The sequence below is a fragment of the Gallus gallus genome, chromosome 2 (genome assembly GCF_016699485.2).
Source record: "Gallus gallus isolate bGalGal1 chromosome 2, bGalGal1.mat.broiler.GRCg7b, whole genome shotgun sequence".
Taxonomy (NCBI): Eukaryota; Metazoa; Chordata; class Aves; order Galliformes; family Phasianidae; genus Gallus; species Gallus gallus.
This window is the reverse complement of record NC_052533.1, coordinates 54,883,287-54,910,124: the sequence shown is the minus strand read 5'-3', so window position 1 is coordinate 54,910,124 and position 26,838 is coordinate 54,883,287. Positions and strand designations below refer to the sequence as shown.

At 39.7% G+C, this 26,838-nt stretch overlaps 1 protein-coding gene across 14 annotated transcripts in view; it reads left to right on the top strand.

The window, feature by feature from the left end:
- The window catches only part of TNS3 (tensin 3), a 224,864-nt gene that overhangs the window by 35,151 nt on the left and 162,875 nt on the right, over positions 1-26,838 (top strand). For 3 of the 14 annotated variants that reach the window (XM_046924019.1, XM_040683221.2, XM_015275854.4), the window contains exons 1-2: positions 1,355-1,473; positions 26,108-26,219. Coding sequence is in view for 5 of the 14 variants with exons in the window: in XM_040683162.1 (XP_040539096.1) it covers positions 24,423-24,452; positions 26,108-26,219 (142 nt within the window). In the remaining 9 variants the exon portion in view is untranslated. Of the gene's footprint in view, positions 1-1,198; positions 1,240-1,354; positions 1,763-1,954; positions 2,434-13,300; positions 15,009-24,336; positions 24,453-24,847; positions 24,922-26,107; positions 26,220-26,838 lie in introns of those variants that run through there. The other 11 variants (XM_040683154.2, XM_015275852.4, XM_015275851.4 and 8 more) reach the window with 9 other exon arrangements.

Here is a 26,838-nt window from a genome sequence, read left to right as displayed (position 1 = left end):
AATAATGTATTTGTACTTGAATCCCTGTACCTTCCAAATATTATAACCTGTTTGCCTGTTGCCACAATGTAATGCTCTGCAAAGAACAGACTAAGATTTGTGCTTTGAAGCCCAGTTCTGGGATCTCCAGGAGAGCTTCTTACTCTAAAGCAAGAGATTTCCAAATGTTAACCACTACATTGTTGCCTAAGCAGCCAGAGGGAAATACTTATTGATAGGACAGGCTGTAAACCCTTGCCTCTGTCAATGTAAAGTATGTGTTCCTGCTTAGGATTCATATCCATGAATTTGTTTTTGGATTTTTAGCTGCTGAAAATAAGCTAGAAAGATGTCAAGATGGCCTCTGTTTGTTTACACAGGGTCCTAGCCAAAGGAAAGATGTTCAAATCTTTTCTCTCTAATGATGTGCACACACTCCTCAGGTGAGGCCACATTTATCAGCTGATAGCATGATCTGTGTTAGGCATCTCAGTCCTATTAGTCACATTCCACATTGCTTCCATGAATATTTATGTATTTATTTTAAATGCAAAGAGCTTGTATTTCCTAACTACTCTGCTCTTTAGCTGTTTCGTATGGCACCTAAGATTGTGCAAGCAATAGAATCTGTGATCCAGCAAAGTAGAGGACGGTGCCAGTTGGTGGATGCTATAAAAATTGGAGTTCATCTTTCTTGAACTACCTCAAGAAAGAGGTATTTTTTTGGTGTTTAAACAGCATGCATGCCAATGCTTTAAGAACTGTACTTGTACAAACATACACATAAGGAACCTGTGGCATTAGACAGCAGCTAAGCTGGGATTTGGAGGATCATCCTGGAACATGAGATGCTGAGTTGAAGCACTTGGGATGGTGAAGACCCCTCAAGAGCCTGTGTGTTTTTTGCTTTACCACTGTACTACTTTGTACGTATCTGTCCACAGCTCTAAGCTTACTCCTTTCCTTTGGAAGCCGTATTTGACTAAACAGTACCAAAAGGTGGATGTTCACGTCCTAAGGACTGCAACTCCAGGCCTTACACTTCAGCTCAAAGCTGCCAGAGCACGGGCTCTGCCAGCAAAGCCTTGCAGGGCCTTACCGGGTTGCAGCGTTCACATCGGCCCAAAGACCCTCCGCCTCCCAGACTACATACCTCTTGGGTGACGGGGTCCAGTCTGTCTCGGGGCCCCAAAGGGGGGTCGCGCTAAATAAGTAAGCCGGAAGGAACTGGATTTCTCGTCGTATAGAGAGCAATATCAGGTGAGCCTGGCATGCTAGGGCTACTCCGCGCCCTCCCGCCCCCAAGCTGAGAGCAGTGCGACGCGCCTCCTCCACGCCTCCTCAGCCCTAAACGAGGCGGTGAAAATTTCTCCACGGCGGGCGGGACTGTAGGAAATACAAAACAAGTGTGTGCGGCGCAGGGGGAGGAGGATTAGTTCTGCCGTAGAGCTTTCCCCGCCGGCTCGGGAGCCGCTGAAGAGCCGGGGAAGCGAGGTAAAAACTTTGGCGGTTGTTGAGAATGCCGTGTGTGTGCTCCGTAGCTGTGGCGGCCAGGGGCATTGTTCCGGCGGGGCGGAGGGGCTCGCTGCCGTGCGGAGCGTTCAGCAGCAGGGGGACGGCTCTACGCCGCCTCGGCGGGCCGTGGTATCTCTTTGGGGGGGGAGAGGGAGGGAGCGAACTGTTTCCTGTGCCGGGCTGGGGAGTCTGCCCCTAGGCTGGGGTGGGGATTCTCCGCGGCTGGTCGAGCGATTCCGGGGCCTGTCCCGGGGCCTGCTTGCCTCTGGTAGTGCGGGTCGGGCGGGAGGCGAGACTCGAGGGGAGAGGGTTACTGGGCTAGGGCAAGTGAGAGCGCTAGGGATCTTGGCCCTTTTCGGAGAGGGTTCAAGGGTTCGCGTTGCGGAGAGGGCAAAGGTAGTAATGAGCCGCAGCGGGCGCTGAGGCGCCGCGGGCAGGGCAGGATGGCGGAAGTGGGCCCGGAGGCGTGCCGTGTCCCAGCCAGACACCGCCGAAGAGACGTGAAGGTGCTCCTGCGTTTGGTTAACAGGGACGGGTCTCAGCGCAGAGTAGCTTAGCGGCAAGGCACGTATATCCCCCTGTAAAGTTAATTAAATCTACAGGCTGGTGAGGGAGGGGGAGAAACAGTCATAAACCTACTGTAGCAGAATGTTTTGGAGTCTGGTGAGCGGTGTAGCTTGTCTTTGATACCGACTCAAATGTCTCCTGATGGCAAACTTCTCCCTGTTTGCAGTGTTTTTCTATCACTGCCTAAAACTATCAGCTGTTTTATAGAAGGGAAAGTACAAATTCTATAAACATCAAGAGGAATTTTTCAAGGTTCGGGATCCTTATGCCTTCTACCAGCTACTTAAGTTGTAAGCAGCTTTTGGAATCTCTTTGGATGGTTCGTACTCCAGAGTCGTAATCTTCAAAATCAGAATAGGCTTATTCTGAGTGGTAAGGAATTGTGCCACAACAAATTTTTATGTTCCCAAACATGTGATTAGCTGATCATTATAGCATTTTGTATAATATGCTTTAAAAAATATGCTAAGCCGTATATTATTATTTGTAAATGCAGTATTTACCTTCTATTAGATAGGAAATTAATACAGGCTATACCTGTATGAAGGAGTCTTTTTTTTTTTTTTGATGGTTTGATTGGAAACTTCTGGGTATTGCTGAACACTGTGACTGAATACAGATGTCTCAAGTTGGCTGATTTTTAAAAGAAACTGCTGTAGTGAGTTAGTTAAATTTATTGTACAGATGACCAAATGCAGCTTTTTCTGAAACAAATGAGATTCTTGATGACTTTGAAGTTGTAAAATAGAGCCTCTGAAGTACTGCAAATAGTGGCCTTTTCATCTTAAGTAGCCAGAAGACTTTTTGTAGTTTATTCTAATTGAAGTGATCGCTTCTAATAGCTAATGTTTGTCAGAAGGCTTAATCAGTCATTTAATTGGGAGATGGTACAGGTGCTAATGACTTAGTACTGCATTGCTGAGTGTTCCGTGCATTAAATTAAAACATTCAGTTTTTTAATATATATGCATATGCCACAAGAAGCAGTTTGTTTAGAGCAGGCAGCAGCTACAAATGGTTTAGTCAGTGATTTTTTTTTTCTTTTTTCTTCCAATTTCTGACTTAATCCAAAATACCTGTTTGCAGTTCATACTTTGTTTTACTAAACAACTTTGATACTTAGGGGTATAATTACTGTAGGCATTAGCTTGTCTGTCTTGCTCTTGTTTCCTGATCATGCAGAAAATATTTATATCTGGGCACACAAAAATAGGGACTGTTTCTCTAGTAGTGCTGCTTGTAGGGTGGCTATGAGTGCATCCCTAAATGTATTAAGAGAGGATCTCTCTTTGACCGTAAGTTTTATGGCTAGAAGAAAATGCAGTATCACTGAGATTCTGAATAGTGCAGAAGACTGAAAGAATGTAGTAATTATTTTTGGGTCTTACAAGCTGATAAAGATTTTCTTCATCACTCTGTGTCCAACTTTTCTTGAAATTGCCAAACTGGTAGAGAATGAAGAAGTACTTTGTTTTGCATCAGTGAGGGTTATTTGAGTAAAACATTATTAGTATAATTACTTGTGTGTCTCCAAACCGCAGATGGAAACCAAAATAGCATGCAGTGTTAAAATTGAAGAACAGACATAATGAAGGAAAAACAAACATGGTGAAACATTTGCAATGCAAGGAAAGTCAACTTAGAAGTCACTAAACGTGCTGCAGGAAATAAAAGGTTGGCTAGACATTGAAATGTAGGGGCCCCCTGTCCCGCTTTATTCCTAATGAGAATTTCTAGTAAAGTTTTTCTGGCTGCCACTTAAATGATAGACTTGTTACTCATTTGTATGCTGATCCTGATCCTCACTATCTCCTAAGAATGAGCAGTTCTTGTCATAGCAGTGAATACTGAATGTGTCTTATGCATCAGCTTTGCAAAACTTCTCACAGACTTAAAGCATTAATTCTTTCTTGGAGGGGGGTTGGAGGAAACCAAAAAGCTATTGAGATGGTTTGCGCATTGCTGTTTGTCATGATATTTGTCTGTTGTGGAAAAGGCCATGTATGTTCTGCAGCTATGTTTGCTGTAAGTACAGCTTTTAGCTGTTCTTTTTACTCACCCAGTGCAATCTGAAGTACTGCATGTCTAATGATTGCTTGTTTTGAGTCAAGTAGAGTTGGGAAGTTCACAATGGACTGTTTATCCAGATGTTAACTACTCATTTACCTCACATTGATAGTGTAAGAATTAAAATGAATTGCTTGAGTGAAATAGCACTGTGGAACAAAACGTGGTGTTTCCCACTGAGGTGGGTTGATAGGCCAAGCCTGAATGACATCAATGGGGGAAAGCCTAGGGAAGGAAGAACCTTTGCAAGTCTGCTCTTACTATATGGGCCTCCTGTACAAAGGACTCAGTCACAGGATTGAAGCATGCGGAAGTTACCAAATCTGAATGACAGTCTTTGTATATCAACTACACCTGAGCTATTCCTAAAGAACCTTCCCTTGGAAAACTTCTTGATGCAAACTCTGACTGTGAAGGAAAATGTGTGACAGAAGAGGCTGGGAACAGTGAGCTGCATTTTTTTTTTTCCTGCTTGTTTGTTTCTCCTGGCTTTAGTACCTTTGTGGCTGGAAGGAGAAGGTGTGCAGGTGACTGTATCCTCTCCTGAAAGTCAGTTCAGACTTTAGAAATTGCTTAACTGTTTCTTATGCCACAGGCCTGTATGAGGGCAGGGATTTTCATGCATGTATTTGCAGGTGTTTGGCAGCAAATCATTTTACCAAGGGTGGAGAAGCAGGTATCCTGGAATTGTCAGTTTTAGCAGGCCAGTGTTCCTAAAGTTAGGCCTGCCATGTGGATAAAAACTGACTTTCAGAAAAGCAACCTGGAAGATGATATTTTATACCTGGGAATAGAGCAGTCTACTACCCTGCTTCATGCAACATCCATAGCACACTGACTGGAGTATACTTCACTGTATTCATTTTAGCTGTGTTTGCTAAATGAGAAAGCAAGGAGATTGGGTTAAGATCATAGATTAAACTGTCTTTGTGCCAATGTGGGAGAGTCTTTGGTCATAATGGTAAAGCGCTTTATGCATGTAAGACCCCTACTTGATTTGGTAATCTGTTCTATTAATGTATTTTACTGTGCAGCTATGCTTTTAAAGTTGATAATATTGTGTGTAGTGTAAAAATAGAACTGGACTTGCACATTCAGGACTCTGTAAGTTCAGTGGCGGGTTATAGTTATGTGCTTGATGTATTAGGGCAGAATTTCCATGGCCTACAGCTCACATTGTAGTGCCACTAATATAATATTAACTTAACTTAGCTTCACAGGGACTAGGTGTTTATCTTTTCTTCCTTCCCTACTGTCCCTGCGTATGTTACTATTTAATTCCCCTGAGGGTACAGACCTGTGTAGTTGCCAGAACTGAGATAATGAATTGCTGGAGGCATAAGGTGATAAACTGATCTGCGGTGTACTAATGAGCAGTGAGGAAGTTAAGTGGCCTTGGGGTCAGAAAAGATGCTGTTAAGGAATTACAAAATTGTAAGCTAAAGTGACACACTTCAAACTTTGGGGATAGCAGAAAAAGGTTGTTTAATACATTTGGGAATGTATCTGTGATTAAAAATATATATATATTTTTAACTTTTGGATAATGGGAAAGATTGCTCTCTGAACACCATTATTAAGTTTACATTTCAGGAGGCCCTTCTATAACCGAGCTTTTAAAAATGATTTAATCTATCATTCTGCATTGATTCTCTGAAAGACAGAGGTGGTGGTGATATCTTCAAGCAATCTATCTTCCTAGAAACAAACAAGAAGTGCAGAGCTGAGGGCATCTGGGTTTTCTTCTGAGTTCACTGAGAGATCTCTGCTTGTGGATACAGTGAAAAAGCAAGTGGTAATGACTTCAACCTATAAACGCATGTTTTTATTTTCAATTAAAATAAACTTTCATTCACTCAAACTGTAATGGTTAATAGGCGAAGCATCCTATAACAAGCTGCTATCCCTAGCAGTCAGTGTCCTGAAAATAGTTTCTGTTAGAGCAAAGAATATCTTTGTGGGCATTGTGTTCTTGTACGCCTGGGAGAATGATTTCTTGAATATTTGGTTCAGGGTTTGTTTACCTTGAATATCTAAGCCTTTCTATACTGCTACAGTGTCTGCAATCCAAATGAATTTGTGTTATGGTTTAACCAGGCAGGAGGCTCAGCACCACTTAGTTATTTGCTCACTCCCTCTCTTCCCAGTGGTATGGGGGAGAGAATGAGGGGAAAGACAGTAGAACTCATTGGCTGCTCACCACTCTCCCCTGACTGATGCCCCCCTAACAGCAGAAGGGGGTGGGAGGACACCTGGCTCTTAAAACTTTTGCTTGATGTGGTAATGGTATGGAATATCCCTTTTGCCACTTCAGGTTGGCTGTCCTACTTCTGTTCCCTCCATGCTCCTTGGGCCCTTTTCTGTGAATGGGCTCGGGTCTATAAAATATTGCTTGGCAGCAACTATTGATGTTGGTGTGCTATCAAGATTGTTTTTCTCCTTGAACCATAACATAGTATCGTACCAGACTCACTGAAAAAACTATTTCTGTCCCAGCTGAAACTAAGACAATTTGTTTATTTTCCAGATTGATGATATTGTATTTTCACCAAGTTAGTTGATTATTTTTATTTTTTTCAATTGTAGGTGCCTTGATTTTGGTTGCCAAGTGCTCTTTCTGGAGTTTAATGAAGGAGGAATCTGATTTTGATTTAGAAATACAGCCTGTTGCTTTTGGCAATCTTAATTGTTAAGAGCTTTTTTCATTAATATGGATTTGATTTAAGAGATTTAAAAAAAAAAAAAAGAAAATTCATAACCTTTTCCTGCAGCTTCTGGGAAATCTAGCATCTCAATTTACAATTTCAACAAATTTGGGTATGTAAGACTAAGTTCCCTCAGGAGGGTGTGGGTTTTGAGTAGGAGTATTCTAGCTAAGAAGTTTTTAGATTAATCTGTGTTATGTGTGAAATCTATAGGTACTATTCTATTTGTTAATATTCCTCTCTGGAAATACTGTTTTTGGGTTTTTTCTTTTTGAACTAAGATTGTAAGCATCTAAAATTTATTGTTTATTTTAGCTGCTCTTGCTCTTTGATTGTGGTTTGTAGAAGGAAAATTATATTTTTCAAATGTGAGCAATACATCTATTCATTTAATAAATGTATCTTCCATCCATAAGTAAACTTTGATGGTAAATATTGTCCCGTGCTTTCTTTAGCTATCTCTGGAAAGAGCTGACAGTAGTGTTCTGCAGTAATTTTCGAAGAAGTTCTGTGCTTTTTGTGATCTTGCAGATGTTTTGTTTCAGCAGACGCTTGGAAGTGCCCCTACTGCAGCTTCAATCCAGCTGTTCTGCGTTATTTGGGGAGTGTTCATGTTCTGTAATATTTTAATGGATACCAGCATTCCTTTACTGTGTTATTTCTTTCTTACATTCTGTGGTAACTTGAAGTATTTTGGAACCATCCCGCCACTCCTTTGCCTGAGCTATAGAAAAGCATACTTACATGTGTAGACTTGAAACTTATGTGAAGATTCGTCTATCCATACTGAATTGCATATGCTTTCCAAGATGCTTTATGATGGCAGAGGGGAAGAAAAATATTTAATTCTAGTTGGAATCTTGGTTTTCTTCCATGGTGTTCTTTCCTTTGAGGCTTAAAAATTTTGTTGGGGGGAAAAAAAACAAACAAACAACCAAAAAACTAATGCATTACTGTTACTGTTTTGATGCTTCACGGGATACACTTCATTTGTGGTGATTTTTTTTTCCAGCACAGAGCTTTCTCCAAACAGTGGCTTTCCTGTAGCAAAATGGTTTTGTTTTTAGAGTTAATGAAATAAATCATGAGACTTGTAGTTCTCTGTAGAAAAATCAGTCTCTAGAGAGAACTATGCCAGAAACCAAGCAGAACTACATCCCGCATGAAGTGCAAGAGTAGCATGCCAAAATCTTTTTGTCTTTAGTACTGTGTTCTTTTTGCAAATACCTTTCTTTGCTGTGTGAAGGTGCTTTGAAGAAAAATGCCATTTTGGCCTTTTATTTCTATGCAGTTGTATCACTATAGCTGTTTCCTGTGGTTATGCTTTCTGCTTTATTTTGAAATGTAGATGTTCATTCTTTCCTGGGGAGATAATAGACATTCTTTTTGTATATTAGGGAAATATTTAGTGTCAGTAAGCTCACCCTTCTGGACAGGTAAAGGGTAGTTCATGAGGTACCTCAGCTTTATGGCCTGCAGGAGATAGAATGCTTTTCACAGTGAAAGAAAATTTGGAAACTAATTGGGAAAGTGTGACAGCTGTGACATGGAATCTACAAGTACAGAACAGCAGTTTTGGGGAAAAAGAGGAGTGAAACATTAATTCATAGCCTAGTGTGAAAACAGGCAACAGTTGTGTGATAAAGGAGCTACTTTGCCAGAAGTAACTGGTAAGTAATCAGAAGCCTCTTTGAGAATTGCTTTTTAATGGATTTTGCTCATTTGGGATGGGGAAAGCATCTTGACATTCCTAGTTCAATAAATTAGTGCTGTGTAATCAACCAGTGGAGCTGGTTAGTACCTTATACATTACATGTGCTTATAGTGAAGCTCTGTTCCCTGGTGGAGTAAGATTTTATGTAGGTTTTAAGTATTTTATTTATCAGAGTTCACAGTAAAGCTAAGCTGGTACGAAATGCGAGTAATGGCTTCCCTTCAATTTAGTATATTTTGATTGAGCTTTATTTTACTTTTAAAGAATGTGGTGAGTAATGTTTGGGGCACAGAGGTTTGAAATTCAAGCAAAGCAGACTGCTATTGCAGTCTGCATTATTCACTCATTCAGATATTGTCATCAGTAATATAGCTTAAAATTTAAACCTACATGCAGTGACAGAGCTCGATATTTAGTTCTGGGATTCACGCTGTGTCTTTTTGGAGGCAGTAAATTTTCCTGCATTTTGCAGAACAACTTCAGGTTTTCAGGTGTAACTTGCACAGAAGTTCCTATTATTACAGAACCATATGGGATTGTGCATTTTGTGCTTAAAGCTGGATAGTAGGCCTTGCTGCTATGAAAGTAGGGAAAAGACTGCCTGGATGAGCCCAGTGAAATATACTGTTTCTCTGTTCTGCTTAAGGAGGCTGGGCAGTTCTGTTAACAGGGCAAGACCTGAAGTGGCAGAAATTGCAGTGCCTGTTAAGCCTAGAACTTTGGAAGAGCTGAGAACTGAGCCTTCTCTCTTGAGTCAGGCCCTTGCCGGTGAGAAACAGAGGCTTCTGTTTACAAACTGTGAAGCCTGATAGTACTTCTGAGCTTTGAATCGTGTTTCTGTGCATTCAACTTCCATTCTGACTATTGTGAATTTTGTTCATTTTCTGGAGAGCCTGGAAAAACTTTTTTCATGAAGTTTTTCGAGGTAATGAATGCTTCTCTTGCTGTTTGCTCGTAGAGAAGACATTACCTATATTAACGTTTTTGAGTTGTTCTCTCTATTTCCTTTGGCTTACTCTTGTGAGTACTGCTACATTTGCTTGAATTTGTTCCCTAGTGAATAAGTGCTCAGAAGACTTGTAAAGAAGAGGAGGTAGAAACTTTTAAAAATAGCAGGACTGTTCAGGCAGGCAGTTTTTTCCCTTGGTTGTACTTGAAGTGGTGAGAGAAATGAAGCATATGTGCAAAGCAAAACAAGGTTTTCGTAGGAGTCATTAACAATCCTGACAGATCTCAGGAAAAACAGTGAGCTGGCTCTGTTGATTTCTTAATGACATAAGATTTGGTGCCAGTTTTGTTCATTTACCATGGCCACGAAATTTACTATGTACACTAGTAGATTAGGGAGTTAAAGTTGAAGTGTAAGTCTTTCTGAATTACTGTTTTCAGAATTTCTTGAATTCTTGTGCAGTTGCTGAAAGAAAAAGTGTAATCTTCCATGATGATGCCCTGTAACTTCAGTGTGATGTAGATGATGTGTGAACTTCTGGCGTAACTGGATTGGTGATTGAACAAAGAAATTTAGTGATTGGGAAAAGCGTTGATTTACTGAATAAACTATATGCGTGTGGCAGTGACAGAGGAACTTCATGTATACAGACATGGAGTCTGACTTCAGCAAGATGCTCTTAAGTATAATATGTTAATTGGCTGTCTGATTTTTATCAGATGGTGAAGTATCTCACGATGGTTTTTGTATTCCATTATCTGCAACTGGATAATTCTAAGGTTTACATATTCTGCTGGTTATTCATGCTGTAGCCATGAGGTATTCATTAATGAAGAATGCATATGAATTTGTTTCCAGCAAAATGACTGAAACTTTCTAGTGGGGAAAGAGAAATATAGCAATATAGCAGCTCACTGGAAGGGCGGCAAAAGATGAAAAACCAAAGCTTTTTTTCTTTTAATTCTGATGTTGATGTACATGGCAGTGTTACAAAAAAAAAACTACCCAGTGCTAAAAAAAAAAAAAAAAAAGCTACGCAAAGCTACACTGCGCAGCTTCGTGGGGGGAAAAAAAAAAGCCATTTGTTTATATTAACCTAGAAGTTTGTAGTGAGGTCAGGAACTCTTCATATTTCCAAGATCCAGAAATTCTAGGTTATTGCTTCTGTTAACTCAGTACTTCTGCTTTCTTCTTTATTGGGGAAACTTTTCGTATACTAGTTCCATAAATTATTTTATATTCACATATCCTGTGGTTCTGCATTATATAATTCCTGTTGCCACAGAGTTGGTTTTTTCTGCCTTCCTTAACTATAATGAGTGTGTTACTTGGATAGTTAAAGTCCATCTGCTACCTCTGAGAAACTTTGTCATCTTAGTGCAAATAAATGAAATACAGCTCTTGACAACCGTTGGAAGTTTCATCATTCATTCTGTTTTGTTGTGTATGGTTAACTGTGATGTTTATAATTGTTTTGAAGTTATTCGTAAGTAATTGAGATTCTGAGAGAGTGTGTAAATCAGTTCATTTGTTTGCTCGTCAGTGACCTAGATAAAGTAAATGCATAACTCTCATTTATGCCTGGACAATTTACCAAAAGGAGTGATTAGGATGGCTTGAATGGAGTCACAACTTTCTATGGAGTTTTCTTCTTTTGTTTGGTTTCATAGTATAAGGAGAATTGTATTATTTATGCTTTTTCTTTATTTGTGGCCTGAATGAAAAGGGTTGTTTAGAGCTACTGACCAGGACACTTCTTTAAAATAGTGGAATAGTTGCTAAAATTGATTCCTTTTCATTTAAATTTTTTTTTATAGTCTCTCTGCAAGGGAGTAAGTGCCAAATTAATGAATGGTAATGAAATGAGAGAAACTCAGAGCTCATGGATGGATCTGACAGGTGGAATTTGTGATTGAAGTGTCTGTTCCCAGTCACTCTTAGTGTTGTCTAGCACAACCTGTGTTGTTTCATGAGTTGTTGGAGCAACTGATTTTTGCATATGGGTGAAGCCACATCATTTTGTAAGTGACAATTTGCCAAATTATACACTCTTCAGTTAAGCAGGGCTGGGTAGATTTTGCTTGCAGGCTTCCAGCAGTGTTGCTTCCTCCAATACTCCAATACTCCATTGTAAGAATCGGTGGTATTAGAATCATAGAATCACAGAATGGTTTGGGTTGGAAGGGACCTTTAAGACTATTTCCAACTCCCCTGCTATAGACCAGGTTGCTCAAAGCCCCATCCAGCCTGGCCTTGAATGCTTCCAGGGAGGGGGCATCCACAACCTCACTGGGCAACCTGTCCCAGTGTCTTACCACCCTCACAGTAAAGAATGTCTTCCTAATATCTAGTATAAATCTACGCTCTTCCAATTTAAAACCATTTCCCTTCTTCCTGTTGCTACATGCCCTTATAAAAAGTTCCTCCCCAGCTTTCCTGTAGGCCCCCTTCAGGTGCTGGAAGGCCGCTATGAGGTCTCCTTAGAGCCTTCTCCAGGCTGAAGGGTCCCAGCTCTCGTAGTCTGTTCTTGAAGGGGAGGTGCTCCAGCCCTCTAATGATCTTCGTGGCCCTCCTCTGGACCTGCTCCAACAGTTCCATGTCCTTCTTGTGTTGGGGGCTCCAGAACTGGACACAGTACTCCAGGTGGGGTCTCACAAGAGCAGAGTAGAGGGGAAGAATCACCTCCCTCAGCCACACTACTTTTGATGCAACCCAGGATATGATTGGCCTTCTGGGCTGCGAGCATATGTTGCTGGCTCATGTTGAACCTCTCATCAATCAACACTCCCCAATCCTTACCCTCAGGGCTGCTCTCTGTTATAATTCTTTGCAACCTCATCAGCTAGCAGGTTTTCTGTTCCGCAGAATCACAGAAAGATTGAGGTGAGAAGGGACCTCTGGAGGCCATCTGGTCCAGTCTCCTGCTCAAGCAAAACCACACAGGGCAAGTTGCCCAGGACCATGTCCAGACAGCTTTTGATTATCTCCAAGGGTGGAGACTCCAAAACTTCTCTGAGCAGTCTGTTTCAGCACTCTATCGCCTACACTGTAAAGGGATTATTTTTTTTAAGGGATTTCTAATGCTTCTACAAGAAAGGAGCTAGGCAGCTTATGCTAACGTTGAGCTTCTTAAGGCTTTCTTAGAAGAATGTGACTTTCTCATCCACAGTTCAGCAGAGCAAGGATCTCTTTTTCAGGTATCCTCCAAATGAGGATAGTTTGAGTTTTCAGCTTGCTTTAGAGAAAGGTGTAGAAGATTTTGATATCAGTGATGTGATTTTGACACCTAAGGTATTGTTTAAAATACAGTCAGTTGGTGGCAACGCAAATACTAATGTTATCCTGGAAAAACGTGAGGAACTACCTGTCATAATGATTTTATTTCCTTCTCGTAATATTTTTTTTTAACTTCTCACATTCACTTTTCCAGTTTTCAAGCAATTTTACTTCAAAGCAACTGGTTTATAGATGATCAGTATTACCTTTGTTAGACCCTTTTTAAGACAACATTTGTATCTCTGTAATACAGATGCCGTTCCTAACCTGAACCTGCAGTGAAGCCTCTTTTTGTGAGCTTCTTTGATAAAACACGATATTGTGTATGGTAGACAATGGGAATAAAATTGTATCTTGGCTATCTGCATGTGCATGCAGAGAGGAGAGAGGGAGAATAATAGAATCTTCTTAGGAGAAAAGAGGATGGCTATATTCTGTGGAACATCGTATTCGTCTAAAAGACCTGGATGCTTGTTCTTTGAGCTCAACTTTTCCTGCTGAGAGGGACTAAAGGAAGACTGTTGTTGTGGGGGGAGGGAGGACATTCTTGCAGGGGATTAATTTTGAGGTGACTCAAATAGACACTTTGATCCATTCCATCTGCAGATTGACTTGTTTTAGCTTGTTCATATATGTAGCAAATTCTCTCCTTTCCTTTTTACATTTGGAAAATTGCTCATAGCCCACACATGGCTCTGTAATTGGGGGGAGTTTGTTCATTCTTGCCTCCAGGAAGACATTTCTGTCTGCTGAGCTGGAGTTCCAGACAAGATGGCAAGAATGTAAGAAAAATGTAGGTGGCAAGCATGGCTGTAAAACTCTTTATCTATGATTGTTTAAGAAATGGACACTTATACATCTGTATTTACATTGAGATGCCTTTAAACTGCATGAGATTTCTTGACATTTTGCATGAGATTTAAGACTTTGCTCTGGCTCTTTATCAGCACTTAACTGTATTTAACTGTTGTTATTGAATAAGGACATGGGAGTTCTTAGTTTATGTAAGAGATTCCCTAAATATAAACCTCCATGAACTGAGATTAGGATTTGATTGTCATGTACATTCAGCACATGTGAATAGTAAGGACAAAAGGGCTATATTTGTTCTACAGGTTTTATACAATTTTTATGTTGTGTATATATATATGTGTTTTGCATGGAAGAGATTCATTTGTTACACTTCAGTGTCTGGAGTAGAGTAGTTCAGATCACTAAACCATAAAGTTTGGTTTGTTTGGTGTAGCTTTTAAGGTTTTCAGTCTTTTTTTTTTTTTCCCCAGGAAAAACCACAAGTCTCTGTCCTTTTTTGTTTGTTTGTTTGTTTGTGGAATGACAGCATTGCCTTGTTTAAAAGTATCTGGTCTAGCATTGACGTTTTATTACCTGTTCTGCTAGCAGTGGATTAGACAGAAGTGATATTGGTTTCCACAGTTCAAGTATCTATCATGCATAAATACAACATGGCGGCTGTACCCCATATAAGAGTAGTGAATAAAGGTCTGTGAAGGAACTGGTGAGAGACTGACACACAGTGTTTGTGACCTGCTGATTTGCTGTCAGACCTCCTGTTGTTCAGTTTCTTTGATCACCTTGGACTGAAAAGTCTCTGGAAAGTGAAAAGATGAAAAATCAGTCGGAGCTAGAGGAAGGTAGAAACTGCAGTCAGTGCAGTATAGTAATAATCTGTGAGTTGAACTTTGCCTGAACTAAAAACTGATTGGAACAGTTGTTCTGTTTGCTTTCGTTTGCCTGTCTCCTCCCTCCACCCCCTTCAATGGTCTCACCATGCTAAGCTGGATGCAGAACTAGAACAGAGGAATGTCAGTCAGAGTGGGTTCTGAAACAGTAGGATTGAGATATATTATAAAGGCAGCTTTTCATTGGGAAGCTTTTTCAGATGATTTGGAAAATATGGTTACTTAACTGTTGCTTGGTGAACAAAAGATAAATGGGTATGCTTAGAGCATGCCCATGTAGCCCTGTAGATGTTAATTGCTATTTGAAAGCTATTATAATGGTGGGGAGAGAGGGGGGCATAGTGGAAATGCTAAGTTAAAGCCTGAAACAGTGATTGAGCACCTGGTAGGTAGGCAGGGCCAACCCAGGGGAGCTCAGTTATGTGTGATGTGCATGAGTGACCAGAAGGGGCGGAGCCAGGATCTACCCCTTTCCAGACCTCGTTTAAGTGTTCGTAGTGGAGGCAAGGGTATCTCTCTGGAGAGGCCTTCCAAAGGTAAGCAGCTTCTTTCCCTTATTTCTGTACCCACTGCTGTTGTGTATGAGTGGATTCTCACTCACTGCAGCCTGGTATCTTGCAGCTCTGCTATCATTGTTGTGCTTTCCAGCATGTTACAGGGGAGATATCTAATTGTAGTCAAGTATTTTTGGAATTTGCCCTGTCAGTTAGTAATATTTCGCTAATTAAAGCAACCCTTTGTTTAAACCAGGCTGACAACAGTCTGTTTGAGTTGTCTGGTGGACAAACCAAGGTATGTTCATTCCTGAACACTTCAGCCTATACTTACATGCTGATATTTCTGAAATAATGTTTTTAATTGGGAAAAGTTAATCACATATGGGAGTTCCTTGTGGTTTTTCTGCTGCTGAGATTTGCAGCCTATAAGCAGGCTTATGTCCTTGAAGCTTTGTGTACAATGAAAATAAATGAAACAAGCATACGGGCAGTAGGCTTCTCTGTATGTTTGGAGACATCAGGATGTTTTAAATGGCGAAAGTAAGGGATTATAATTTTTTTTTTCTGAAAATGTAGCATGAGATGGCTCTTTCTCGTGTTCCCTTTTCTGGTGTGTGTTCTTGCTCTGGAGATCAGTGCATATTCTAACTGTTTTATGGTTATTAAGGCTTTATGTTTGCAGAAAACTTGGAAATTGTGCATTCTCTGTAAAGGAGATGGAGAGGGCTACGTTAGACCAAAAACTTAACAGGTTTTTGGCCTCACACCGATCTCTGGGTGTTTTCAGGATGTGAGTGTTGAGGGTGCTGGATAATCTCATCTAGGCTCCATTCCCACACAGAAGGTCTGATATGGTGATGCTTCTGGTCCCTTCCAACCTGTTCTGTGATTCTGTGTTATCAACTCAGTGGGATGTTCTTCATAATTTCAGTACCAGGGAAATGACTGTGGCAGTTATTTGGAAATTTGAAGTAAGTAGTTATTTTGAGCTAAAAGAAGGGAACAGATCTGAGTTAGGTAACAATTGTTTTATGTTAAGAACTACTATATCAGAGTTTAACTATTTGTCCTTGGCGAGTGAGCAAATAATAAACTACAGAGCAAGTGCTATATAATAGTTTTGTAAATGTTTATTGTATTTGATTTCCATTTCCTTAAGAGTTTTAGATCTTGTAGCTCATTGTGATTCTCATGCTTAAGTGATTTTACATTATCCTTGTTCATGCACATGATGGATGAGATGAAGCTACTCAGATCAGTAGCATCAAATCTTTTCCTGGCTGGATGGGATAGTGCAGAACTCCCACTTAGTAGCACTCTGTGCTAAATGGTGGCCAGAAGGGATGACAGTAGTCAAGACTATTAATCTGTGGTTGGAATAGAAGAAAGTAGTGTTTGAATAGGAACAGCTAATTGGAAAGGTGGAGGCCATTGGGATAGACAGGATTGTTATCCAGGCTGTTACTGGAGTGCCTTGAGGATGGTTACAATAGTAAGATGGAGATAAGGCTAACATAATCAGACATTTCTGCTGTACTTCAGATTTTTATAAACAGATTTATAAACACATTTGCTGTGAGATCCTCATTCAAATAAAGGCTACTCTTGAATCTGATATAGCCAGTACTTTCTATATAGATAAGTGTTCCTTTTTTGTGTGTGTGCTAGATGTATCTACTGTTGTTTCCCTGCCAAAGCCTGAAAAACCGGATTACTGTAGTACTGGTACCTGTACCAGAGTAGGAAGGATGCTTAGCCTTATCAGTAAGAAATGGAAACAGCGTAAGGATCAGAATAGGAGCCCTACTTTGGTGTTTGTTGTATTAAGTGATGTACCTGTTTCTGTCAGGCCTACCTCAGTTTCTCCATTAATCTTTTATTTTTTTTTAAAGTAGCTGTGCATTGTAGAGGTCTTGTACTATGGATGAGAATTTGAACTGGAGAATTTTGTTGTACTGTTGATTGTTTGTTTGACTGTATGGATGTGGTGATTAGAGTTCATGTTATTCAGTGAAAATACAAACCTACCTAGTGCATGCCTTTGCTTCCTTAAAATTCCTTTTGACTTACTTGTAAGGGGTTAGGTGAGCATGGACTCTGTACGATATTGTCTGTGGTTAATACCAATAGGGTAATATAGTGGAGATTTTCTAATTTAGTATGCTGTTACCACCTGATAAACACTGAGAGTTACGTTTTAAGTGTGATGGATACAACTAGTCTTGTAATATTAGAAGAAAATAAAAAGATAAACAAAATCTGTATTTGTGGGTAGACCACTTTTCATCAGCGTGATCTCATAGACTAAGTTGACAAGATAACACAGGAACATCAGGAGACATACAAAAGAATGTTAGCAAAAGGTGTTTATTTTTCATCTCGCCTCTTGCTCTTGGTGAAAATACACTAGTCTGTAGCGTGGGAGACCTTTGTGCGTTTGCTGCTTTTGTAAACAGATTAAGGATTATTGAGATGGAGCGAGTATGTGTAGAAGCATGTACTCTGTGTGCTTGTTTTTATGTACTTGCAATTATACATCTGCAGTGGGAAGAGATTTGATTAGATCTTCTAGGTAAAGATAACTTAAAAGAAGGGCAGATGCTTTGTTGTTTGAATTTCTACTCCTGTTAATGTCCCTCAGTGCTACTTTTATGTGAACTTGAAGGTGAACCAGGTACATTCAAAAATAGCGTATTTTTCCCCGTTATTTAAAGAAGTGAATCTAGTCTTTAGATATCTTGCTCTGGTTTCTTTATATGAAAGGTTGAAACCCCTATGTATTCATTGCTGTAGCCTCAGAATTGTCAAGGCTAACTCATTTAGTCACAAAAGAAAAAAAGAAAGCTACTGAGCTTTCATGATACACAGTCTTTTGTTGCTTTCAGGAGTCTCCTATTTATGTATACACCCGCACAGAACAGAGTGTTGGTTTGCCAGGGAGAAAAAGATGAAAATGAAATGTTTTCCGGAGTCTGGAGTAATTATGGTCTTAATGGATTTTCCATCTTTCTCCTAATTGATTTTCCACAAATACGGATTCATATGTACCGGAGAAAGAAAACTGCTGAAACTAAAATGTGAAAAAGTGTTGAAATGGAAAAATGTGAGAGCTGTTGCTATTTTATACTAAAAATGAATAGTGAATGAAGAGGCCCCTGCTCCCTTCTGCTATAGACTCTATTGTCTACTGGACTGCAATCTCATAGAGATCATAAGGGTAACAATTTGAAACCACTTGGGAAGAAGGCAAACATGAAACACAACATACAAAACTGTTTTCAAGTTTGAAGTAGCTAGTAAGAAGAGAGATTTACTTGGTAGTCTTGTCTAAGCATTTTACTCTCTTGTGTTACTTCTGTCTTCCAATGGAGAGCATCTTTCAAAGAAAGCTGAAGTGTCTGATGTGATTTTTCTCTTGAGAATTTAAAATTTGGAGTGGAGTGCATGTAACCGATTGAGATGAATATCCCTCTCCAAGGCAGGTGGTGGTGAGGTAAGAAAAGGTAATAAGAATGAAGAGCTGTCTTAGGTAGGATCCTCATTATGATACCAGTGTAGTTTATAAATTTGTCATGTCTACAAATGAAAAATGTAAATATGTGGTGTTTGGAAGAATTATAGCTAATTCTCTGGGGCATAGGTTCTGTCTCTTGTTAGAGCAGTGAAATTGCTGTTATGTTTAGTCACAGATCACTATGCATCACTTGATACAGCTGTTAAGGCTGCCATCCCTTATTCCAGAATCCCGTGGCAAAGTGGTTTTATGCTACTGCTTCTTTATCATATTTTATGCTAATTTGTGTCTGTCCAGTGTTTTAAGTGAAGAGCTAATTTGAAAAGCTTTGTGTATAGGGGTCTGTTTTTCTGACATTCGGAATTAGGAGCATGGGAATCAAGATCTAGACACACATGTGCTAGACTACAAGAGTTGAACAAACTGTGGAGCAAACCTATTTCCCCCCTTTTTTTCCTTTAATTGCTCATTTGAAACTTTGAAATGTTATGTATCTGATCCTCAGATCATACCTTCATACCTCAAAAATGAATGGTAGAAGAGGAGAGGATGAATGGAAAGTGGTGACTAAAGTGTTTGAGGGGATTTTACAGCTGATTTTGGTCAAGAGTCTGAGAGGATTGGGACTCTTCAATTTGAGAAACAAAGTTTAGGAGGAATTTGATCAAGGTTTTACGAAAACATAAGTATGGTAGATAAGTTTAAAGCGGAACTGGTCACACAGTCCCACAGCACAAGAAAGTGTCCCTTGCTAGCAGTAGTGGGAATTTGCTTTAATGAAGATACTTAAAACAATTGAGAATTGCCACAAAAACTTGTGGGGACAGAAAGAACCAACATGTTTCCAAGTTTGACAGAAGTAGTGGAATTAAAATCATAGAATGGCTTGGATTGGAAGGGACCTTAAAGATTATCCTTTTCCAACTCCCCTGCTGTGGGCATGGTTGCCAGCTACTAGATCAAGTTGCCTACGGCCGCGTCCAACCTGGCCTTAAATGACTACAACAATGAGCCACCCACAGTTTCTCTGGTCAACCAATTCCTGTGTCTGACCACCCTGTCAGTAAAGCATTTCCTCCTAATATCTAATCTAAACCTCCTGTCTTCTAGTTTAAAACTATTTCCCTTTGTCCTGTCAGTATCTGTGTAATAAAATGTCCTCCCTCTTGTTTGGATGAGCTCCCTTTAAGTACTTGAAGGCTGCAGGGAGGTCTTTCTGGAGCCTTCTCCAGGCTGAATGAGATCAGATCCATCAGCCTTTCTTTGTAGAAGACCCCTGCCATGCTTCAGCAGGTCCAGAGGAGGGACTTTTAGAATTAGAACTCTTGAAACTCTTAGAATAGCAGAGGGACCTCCAAAGACCATCAGGTCCAATTTCTTGACCACTTTTGGGATAACCTAAAGTTAAAGCAAGTTATTAAGGGCCACTTGAACAGTCACAGGCATGGGACATGAACCACTTCACTAGGGAAGCCTGTTACTATGTTTTACCACCCTCTTGATAAGTAAGTTTTTCCTTATATCCAGTCTGAGATGCCTCTTTGGAACAGATTTGTGCCATTCCTTTGCACCCCGTCTTTGATTACTGGAGAGCAGAGATGGGCACCTCCTTCTCTGCATTCCCTCATCAGGAAATTGTAGAGAGCAATGAAATTGCCTCTCAGCCTCCTTTTCTCTAGACTAGACAGCCCAAGTGTCCTCAGCCCTCTCTTCACAAGACATGCTTTCCAGTCTTTTTACAGCTTTGTTGTTCTTCTCTGGTGATACTTCAAGCACCTTCATCTCCTCTTTGTAGCTATTTGTGTATGTTCTATTTTCTGTTTTTGTCTATGCCATGACCCCCATTATAGAAATAATTTTGAAATGTGGGTGAGACAGAAATGCCTTATTTCAATCTGTGTAAAAATCCTTTGGGTTTTTCTTTTTTTTTTCCCCTCTTATTCCATATTCTTGCAGTGCACTATAGGTACTGCAAAATTTATGTATTCATTGGTGTTACTTCTTGTGTGTACTTAGATGTGTTTGATACTAGGTTCATTTAATGCCATTTGGTACAGTTATACAGGGGAAATAACTTGAAATACCCATTTTGCCAATACGTTGCTACCAACTCCCCATGTATTTCAAATAATAGTTACAATCGTTGTACTAGCCTGTGATTTAAAGCTACTACTGGGAGTAGAAGAGTGCATGAAGAGAATAACTGGTAATTATTAAATTGGTTAGTAAATTAGTTAGAGGGGGCAGAAAAGGGAATAGCATTTGACCATCAACAGGAAGTTAATAATAATAATAATAATAATAATAAATCTTTGCTTTATATAATTACTTGCTGAGCTAAGAGCTCTTACAGACCGTGTAAAATTCGGTAGTAGGATCTGACACAGGGAAAGTTTATGGGAGCCTTATTTTTGTTTTTCTCCCATCTTGAGCAAATTACACAGATTATTAGAGGTTTTAGCAGTAGAGAAATAATATGCAAGCAGATCTTGCTTTTTTTTCCCCCCTCCTTATGAAGTAACATCTGGAATTTGCAGCTTCATTTATAAAATCTTATTTTATTGGAAATTGTATTTCCACATAAGCATAATTTGCTGCCTGGTTGACTTTAGAGGAAACCAGTCTTGTAGAAGTTGTGAATAGTCAGCTAAAGGTCTTTTATTTTTCTGGGATAGAGTAAAAGTATATACTTCTCATGAAGATTGTTTGAACAGGTTTGATTTTGTGATATTACATTTAAGAAACAAAATATTAACCATCATTATCACTGTTGGAGTCTCTGTGATGGAAATGTGCTTGGACTTGTAGAAATGTTTGTCTGTTCTGTTCTTCATTGTTGTTTTATATATTGTTATTGATGTAGTATGGTGTTTGGAAATTGGGTTATTAATTATTACACCTATTGAAGAGGCATTCACAATCTAAAATCTTGTCAAGGAGGACTTGCTGTACCTGTTTTGGAAAAAAGCAAAACAAACAAACAAAAACAAAACAAGCAAAAAAAAACATAGCAAGTTCTGTGCCATAAGTGTTTTAGTCACTATTGGCTTAGTTGAAATCTGGAGAGGGTCTTTTGTTTGAATTCTTTCTTTTCTTAAAACGTAAAGTGTCTCAGAAGTGGTACATACAGCTTTGAAAGATCTGTTGTAAATTTTTTCTGATGATTGTGGGCATGTTACATAGTGAAAATGATCACTGATTAGAAATGTTTGAAATTTATCATAGCTGAGGATGACTGTAAAAATATTGAAACAGTCTGCTCTGTTATGGTGATGTAAGTATGGGGTAAACTTTTGTCTTCATTGTATTTCGTATACCGTAGAGAACAGAGAATGGCCAAAAATACTTGATTTCCTTGTGTGGTAAGCAGAAGAGAGTGTCTGTTTTGAAAAAGAGGCATCACATAATAGTAGCAGTTGTGACCAGCTGTAATTACAGTCTACTCTGTGGGCAAAATCTCAGTTTGTAATTTGTGGTTCTGCACTGTTTTCTTTCAGTTTTTGCCCCTAGCAATTACAAGCAATTTAGATTCCAGCCTTGAGCTTTGTGAAAAAAGGAGTAATTGCTTGTTCCCTCCCATGGTGGTTTTCTTTTTTTTTTTTCTTTCCCCTTTTGTTGGCATCTCAGTGAAGAGCTGAAGAAACTGTACCAGATAATAACAAAGAAACTGTGGGTCCTGTAGTTCTCACTGTTTGTGAGTTCTTATGTAAACAGTTGTGAGTACTGAATCTCCTAGGTGAACTACTTAACTGAATTGCTTGGAGAACTGATAGTGAAATGGTAAGAAACAAAAAGTCCATATATTCTTTTTAAATTGAGTTGCTTAGACTGTGTTGCAGAATATTTTCAAAACATGTAAGAGTAAAATTAATTAAATTGATCAGCTAAGTAATTGTCCATTTCATATGAAACTTCGTATGAAATAAATAATAAATAAACATCAAATAATGTCAAGACTTGGTTACACTAAACATCAGTACCTGAACAGTGAGTTCTTGTGACAGTTGTCTTGCTCTGCAATTCTACAAGTGTTGGGAAGGTAGGAAAATGGGAAGGGTGGGGGTGGGGAACGGTGGGTCTGTCTAGATATAGTATAAAGTTTCTGGAAAGTTCATCTGTGAATCTCTTAAAAAATGTAAGTAGTGTAAAACTGTCCTTTTTAGAGACATGTCTTTTAAATTTTAACCAGAAGTAGAATACTGGGGGGGAAAGAGTAGATAAAATCTAAAAGACACAGATACGCGTATGTGTATGTATATCCTTATCCACAAAGCAGAGAAGCCACAACAACTCTTTGAATACTAGTGGATATGATGGCATTGCTAATTCTTAAGGAAGAAAGAGGCTGTGAAGGTGAGGGCCGCTCAGATCTTTGGGCATAGTGCTTGAACTTTCTAAGTTGCATTTACATGGATGTAATGACACTTTTCTGCCTGGTCATTTTAGTCTTTTCGAAAATGTCTTCTGTATTTTCAAATGGAAGAAAAAAAAAAACAGAACCATGTTACTGCATTGATGGACAAGGGAAGAGCCACTGATGTAATCTATCTGGACTTCAGTAAGGCCTTTAACAGGGTGTCCCCACAACATCCTTCTCTCCAAAGTGGAAAGATACGGATTTGATGGATGGACTGTTTGATGGACTTGATCCTGCAGGGCCAGATAGTGGTGGTCAATGGCTCAGTGTCTGGATAGAGATTGGTGATGAGTGATGTTCCCCCAGGGGTTGGAGCTGGGGCTCATACTCTTTAATATCTTCATTAGTGACCATGACAGTGGGGTTGAGTGCACTGTCAGCAAGTTTGCTGATGACACCAAGTTGTGGGGTGTGGTTGACACACCAGAGGGATGAGATGCCATCCAGAGGGACGTAGACAGGCTTGAGCAGTGGGTGCAGGTGAACATCATGAGGTCCAACAAATCCAGATACAGGGTCTTGCACCTGGGTTGAGGCAGCCCCCATTACCAGTGCAAACTGGGGGATGAAAGGATTGAGCGCAGCCCTGCCAAAAAAGTCCTGGGGATGCTGGTGGATGGCAAGTTGGACATGAGCCAGAAATGTGCCCTCACAACCCAGAAAGCTAACCGTACCCTGGGCTGCATCAAAAGATGCGTGACCAGCAGGTGGAGGGAGATGATTCTGCCCCTCTACTCTGTGCTGGTGAGGCCTCACCTGGAGTTCTGTGTCCATATGTGGAGTCTTCAGTACAGGAGAGATGTAGATCTGTTGGAGCATGTCCACTGAAGGGCCACAAAAATGGTCCACGGAATGGAACATCTCTCCTATGAGGACAGGCTGAGAGAGCTGGGGCTGTTCAGCCTGGAGAAGAGAAGGCCCTGAGGTGACCTGATAGCAGCCTTTTGGTCTCTAAAGGGGAGCTACAGGAAAGAAGGGAACAGACTCCTTAGCAGGGTCTGTGGTGATAGAATAAGGGGAACTGGCTTCAAGCTCAGGGAGGGTGGATTTATGTTAGATGTAAAGAAGAAATCTCTTACAGGGAGGGTGGTGGTGGTGGTTGATGCCCTGTCCCTGAAGACTTCCAAAGTGAGGCTGGATAATGCCGTGGGCAACCTAGTCTGTGGTGTCCCTGTTGATTGCATTGGAGTTGGACTAGATGGTCTTCAGAGGTCGCTTCCTACTCTAAGGCTTCTGTGATCTTATGAAAAAAAGACCTGACACATTTTAGGCGTGTGTGTGTGTGTATATATATATATATGTGTGTGTATATATGTATATATATATATATGTATATATTTTGCTGTCAGGTTTTGTTCTGTGGCAGTGATTGAAATGTCTAATGCGACACTGTAATTACAGTTCGAACTTATCCAATATTTTATCTATTACTTCTTCTGACGGGCTCTTCTGCTGTTTCCCTTGTTAAGTTCTGCAAATTAATACACTTAAATGGCTCGCTCAGGGTTTATTGCTACCACTTATGCTCTTAAGAGCTTCTCTGAAGCTTCAGGTAGGCTGTTGTTGAAACAATATGTGAAAGTACCTGAGGTCTGTGACATATCGTTTTTAAGACACTTCTTGTGTCTGCACGGCGGCTTCAATGTGGACACTTTTAGAGATCACTAAACTTTTTGTCTAGGGCCATACTGCTTAAAACCACAAAGAAATCCCATGTAACCTCATTGCATCATGCAGTGAATCTTTCCCTTAACGCGTACGATCAAAACCTCAGCAGTGTGGTGGTCTGGCCTGCATGTATGCTGAGAGACTGCTTTCTGCTTTTGGACACTTGCTTCTGAACATTGGTGCAGTTGAAGTGTTGAATGCAAGCCCAGTTGTACTGAAGCTTAGAATAGTAATTGTATACAAAAGGTTATAGTAAATAATATGATATTGTGCTGGCAGTGAGTCACTAGTGGGATTCTGCCGGCCTCAATTTGATCTAGATCATCTGGATGCAGGACTGCAGTGGCTATGAAGTAAGTTTGCAGATGATACTGAATAGGAGTACCTGTTAACTCTGGAGAGTAGAAAGGCCTTGCAGGGACAAATTAGAGGGCTAGCCATATGAAATCTAACAAAAGCGAGTGCTGGGGCGGTGCGGTTCTGCATCTACATACAGACTGGATGTTGAGAAGCTGCAGAGCAGCTTTGTGGAAAGGTATCTAGGGGTTCTGATGTTCATAGGGAAATATATTTGTTTGTAAAAACATGACTGATACATAAAAGGCAGGATTTGTTTTGTCCTATGGTTACTATGATATTACTGCCTTTACAAGTTCCTTTTTTGCACTTTCCTAACCTATTTCATGAAATATGGCCTTATTTTATGTAATTTCTTTGATTTACTGAATACTTCTTAATGAAAGGAAGGAACCAGAAAAATTAATTATCCTTCAGTTCCACAATTAATGCTATTTTCCAGAAGTCTGCCAATGAAATTGAAGGTTGTTATACCCTTCCAGAGGACATATGGACTCTGATTCAGACTTTCAGTAGCCGTCTGTTACTTAAAGCCATAATAATAATTAGCCATATAGAAGCCATAGCATATATGGCATTTTTTGCTTTTCTGTCCTCATTAGAGATGTCATTGTTATATTTTAACATAATATTTCAGTTACAGTGACATACTGTGGAAAAAAATATTTTTTTCCAAATTATATTAAATTATATTATATTCATTATATTAAAAAAATTAATGTATTTTCTTATGCAGGGAAAAAAAACAGAATTGATTTTAAACTTAGTAAACTGCCAAAATCAAACTTGCCTGTCTGCTTTTCATTTAGTAAGGAAACCAAACTCTGCTGCAGCAAGGCAAGTTATATTGGTTACCATGATAACTGAGTGCATTACTTAGCTAATTTTTAACCAGTATAAGCTGTACCAGTGCAACTTTTCATATGGGTGAGACCTTAGGTCAGAAGGCTGTTCATATTATGGAGATTGTTCTTTATTTCTTTGTAGAAGACTGTCATAAGGAAATCTGGCATTAAGATATAAAATGTCTTGCATGAGAAGTTTCTTATGACTTGTTACTGCCCTCAGTTAAGAGTGGAAAACTCATGTGAGACAGGGAGTACCAGAAGCACACTGCTGTTATGTTTGGAAGTATGACTGAAAAACTGAGACAAGATCTGACATTATTCCCCTTTCTTCCAGCCTCGGGAAACAGCATTGAAGTCTCATACTTTCAAAAACAAATCCTTTAAGAAATCCAAAATCTGTGGATTCTGCAAACAAGTAATTGATAGCCAAGGCATTTCATGCAGAGGTGAGTAATGTGTGATGTGCTCTGTTTAATTTCTTGCAATTTAAAGGAAATGAAATTCATATTAATATCAAAATCTGTAGGAATCAGTGACTCCAGACTTCCTTCTGGACTAAATATAAATGTTACCTCACTTTACTTCCTTCCTTTATGTAGTACTGTGCCTTGTTTTTGTTAGTGTTTTTTTGTTTTGTTTTAGTGTGGGAGAGGAGCTGCTATATATAGGCAATTGGACTTGTGTAGTGATGTGTTTTTATTACTGTGCTATTAGGATTGGTTCCAGACTAAGCCAGTGCCTCTTAGGAATGTGTGAGTGATGTGTGCTCAGTGGTTGACAGATGGAATTCAGCCTCTGACTGAGGAAGTGACATTGATGCACTGAGCCGTGAAGGCTTTTCTGTGCATTACTTTGCTAAAATTCTCAAGAACAGTCATTCATTTCATTTTTCTATCTGCGTTATGGTTTCAGCTTACTCTTTCTGCCTCATCACTCACTGTAATGATGAAGAGATACTCATTCTGGATGCACGAACTAGAGACTTAACTGCCTCTGGCGTTGTTGCCTGCTTGTTACTGCTGTTCTTCACTCTTCCACCTTTCTGTGTGGGATTGAACAGACTTG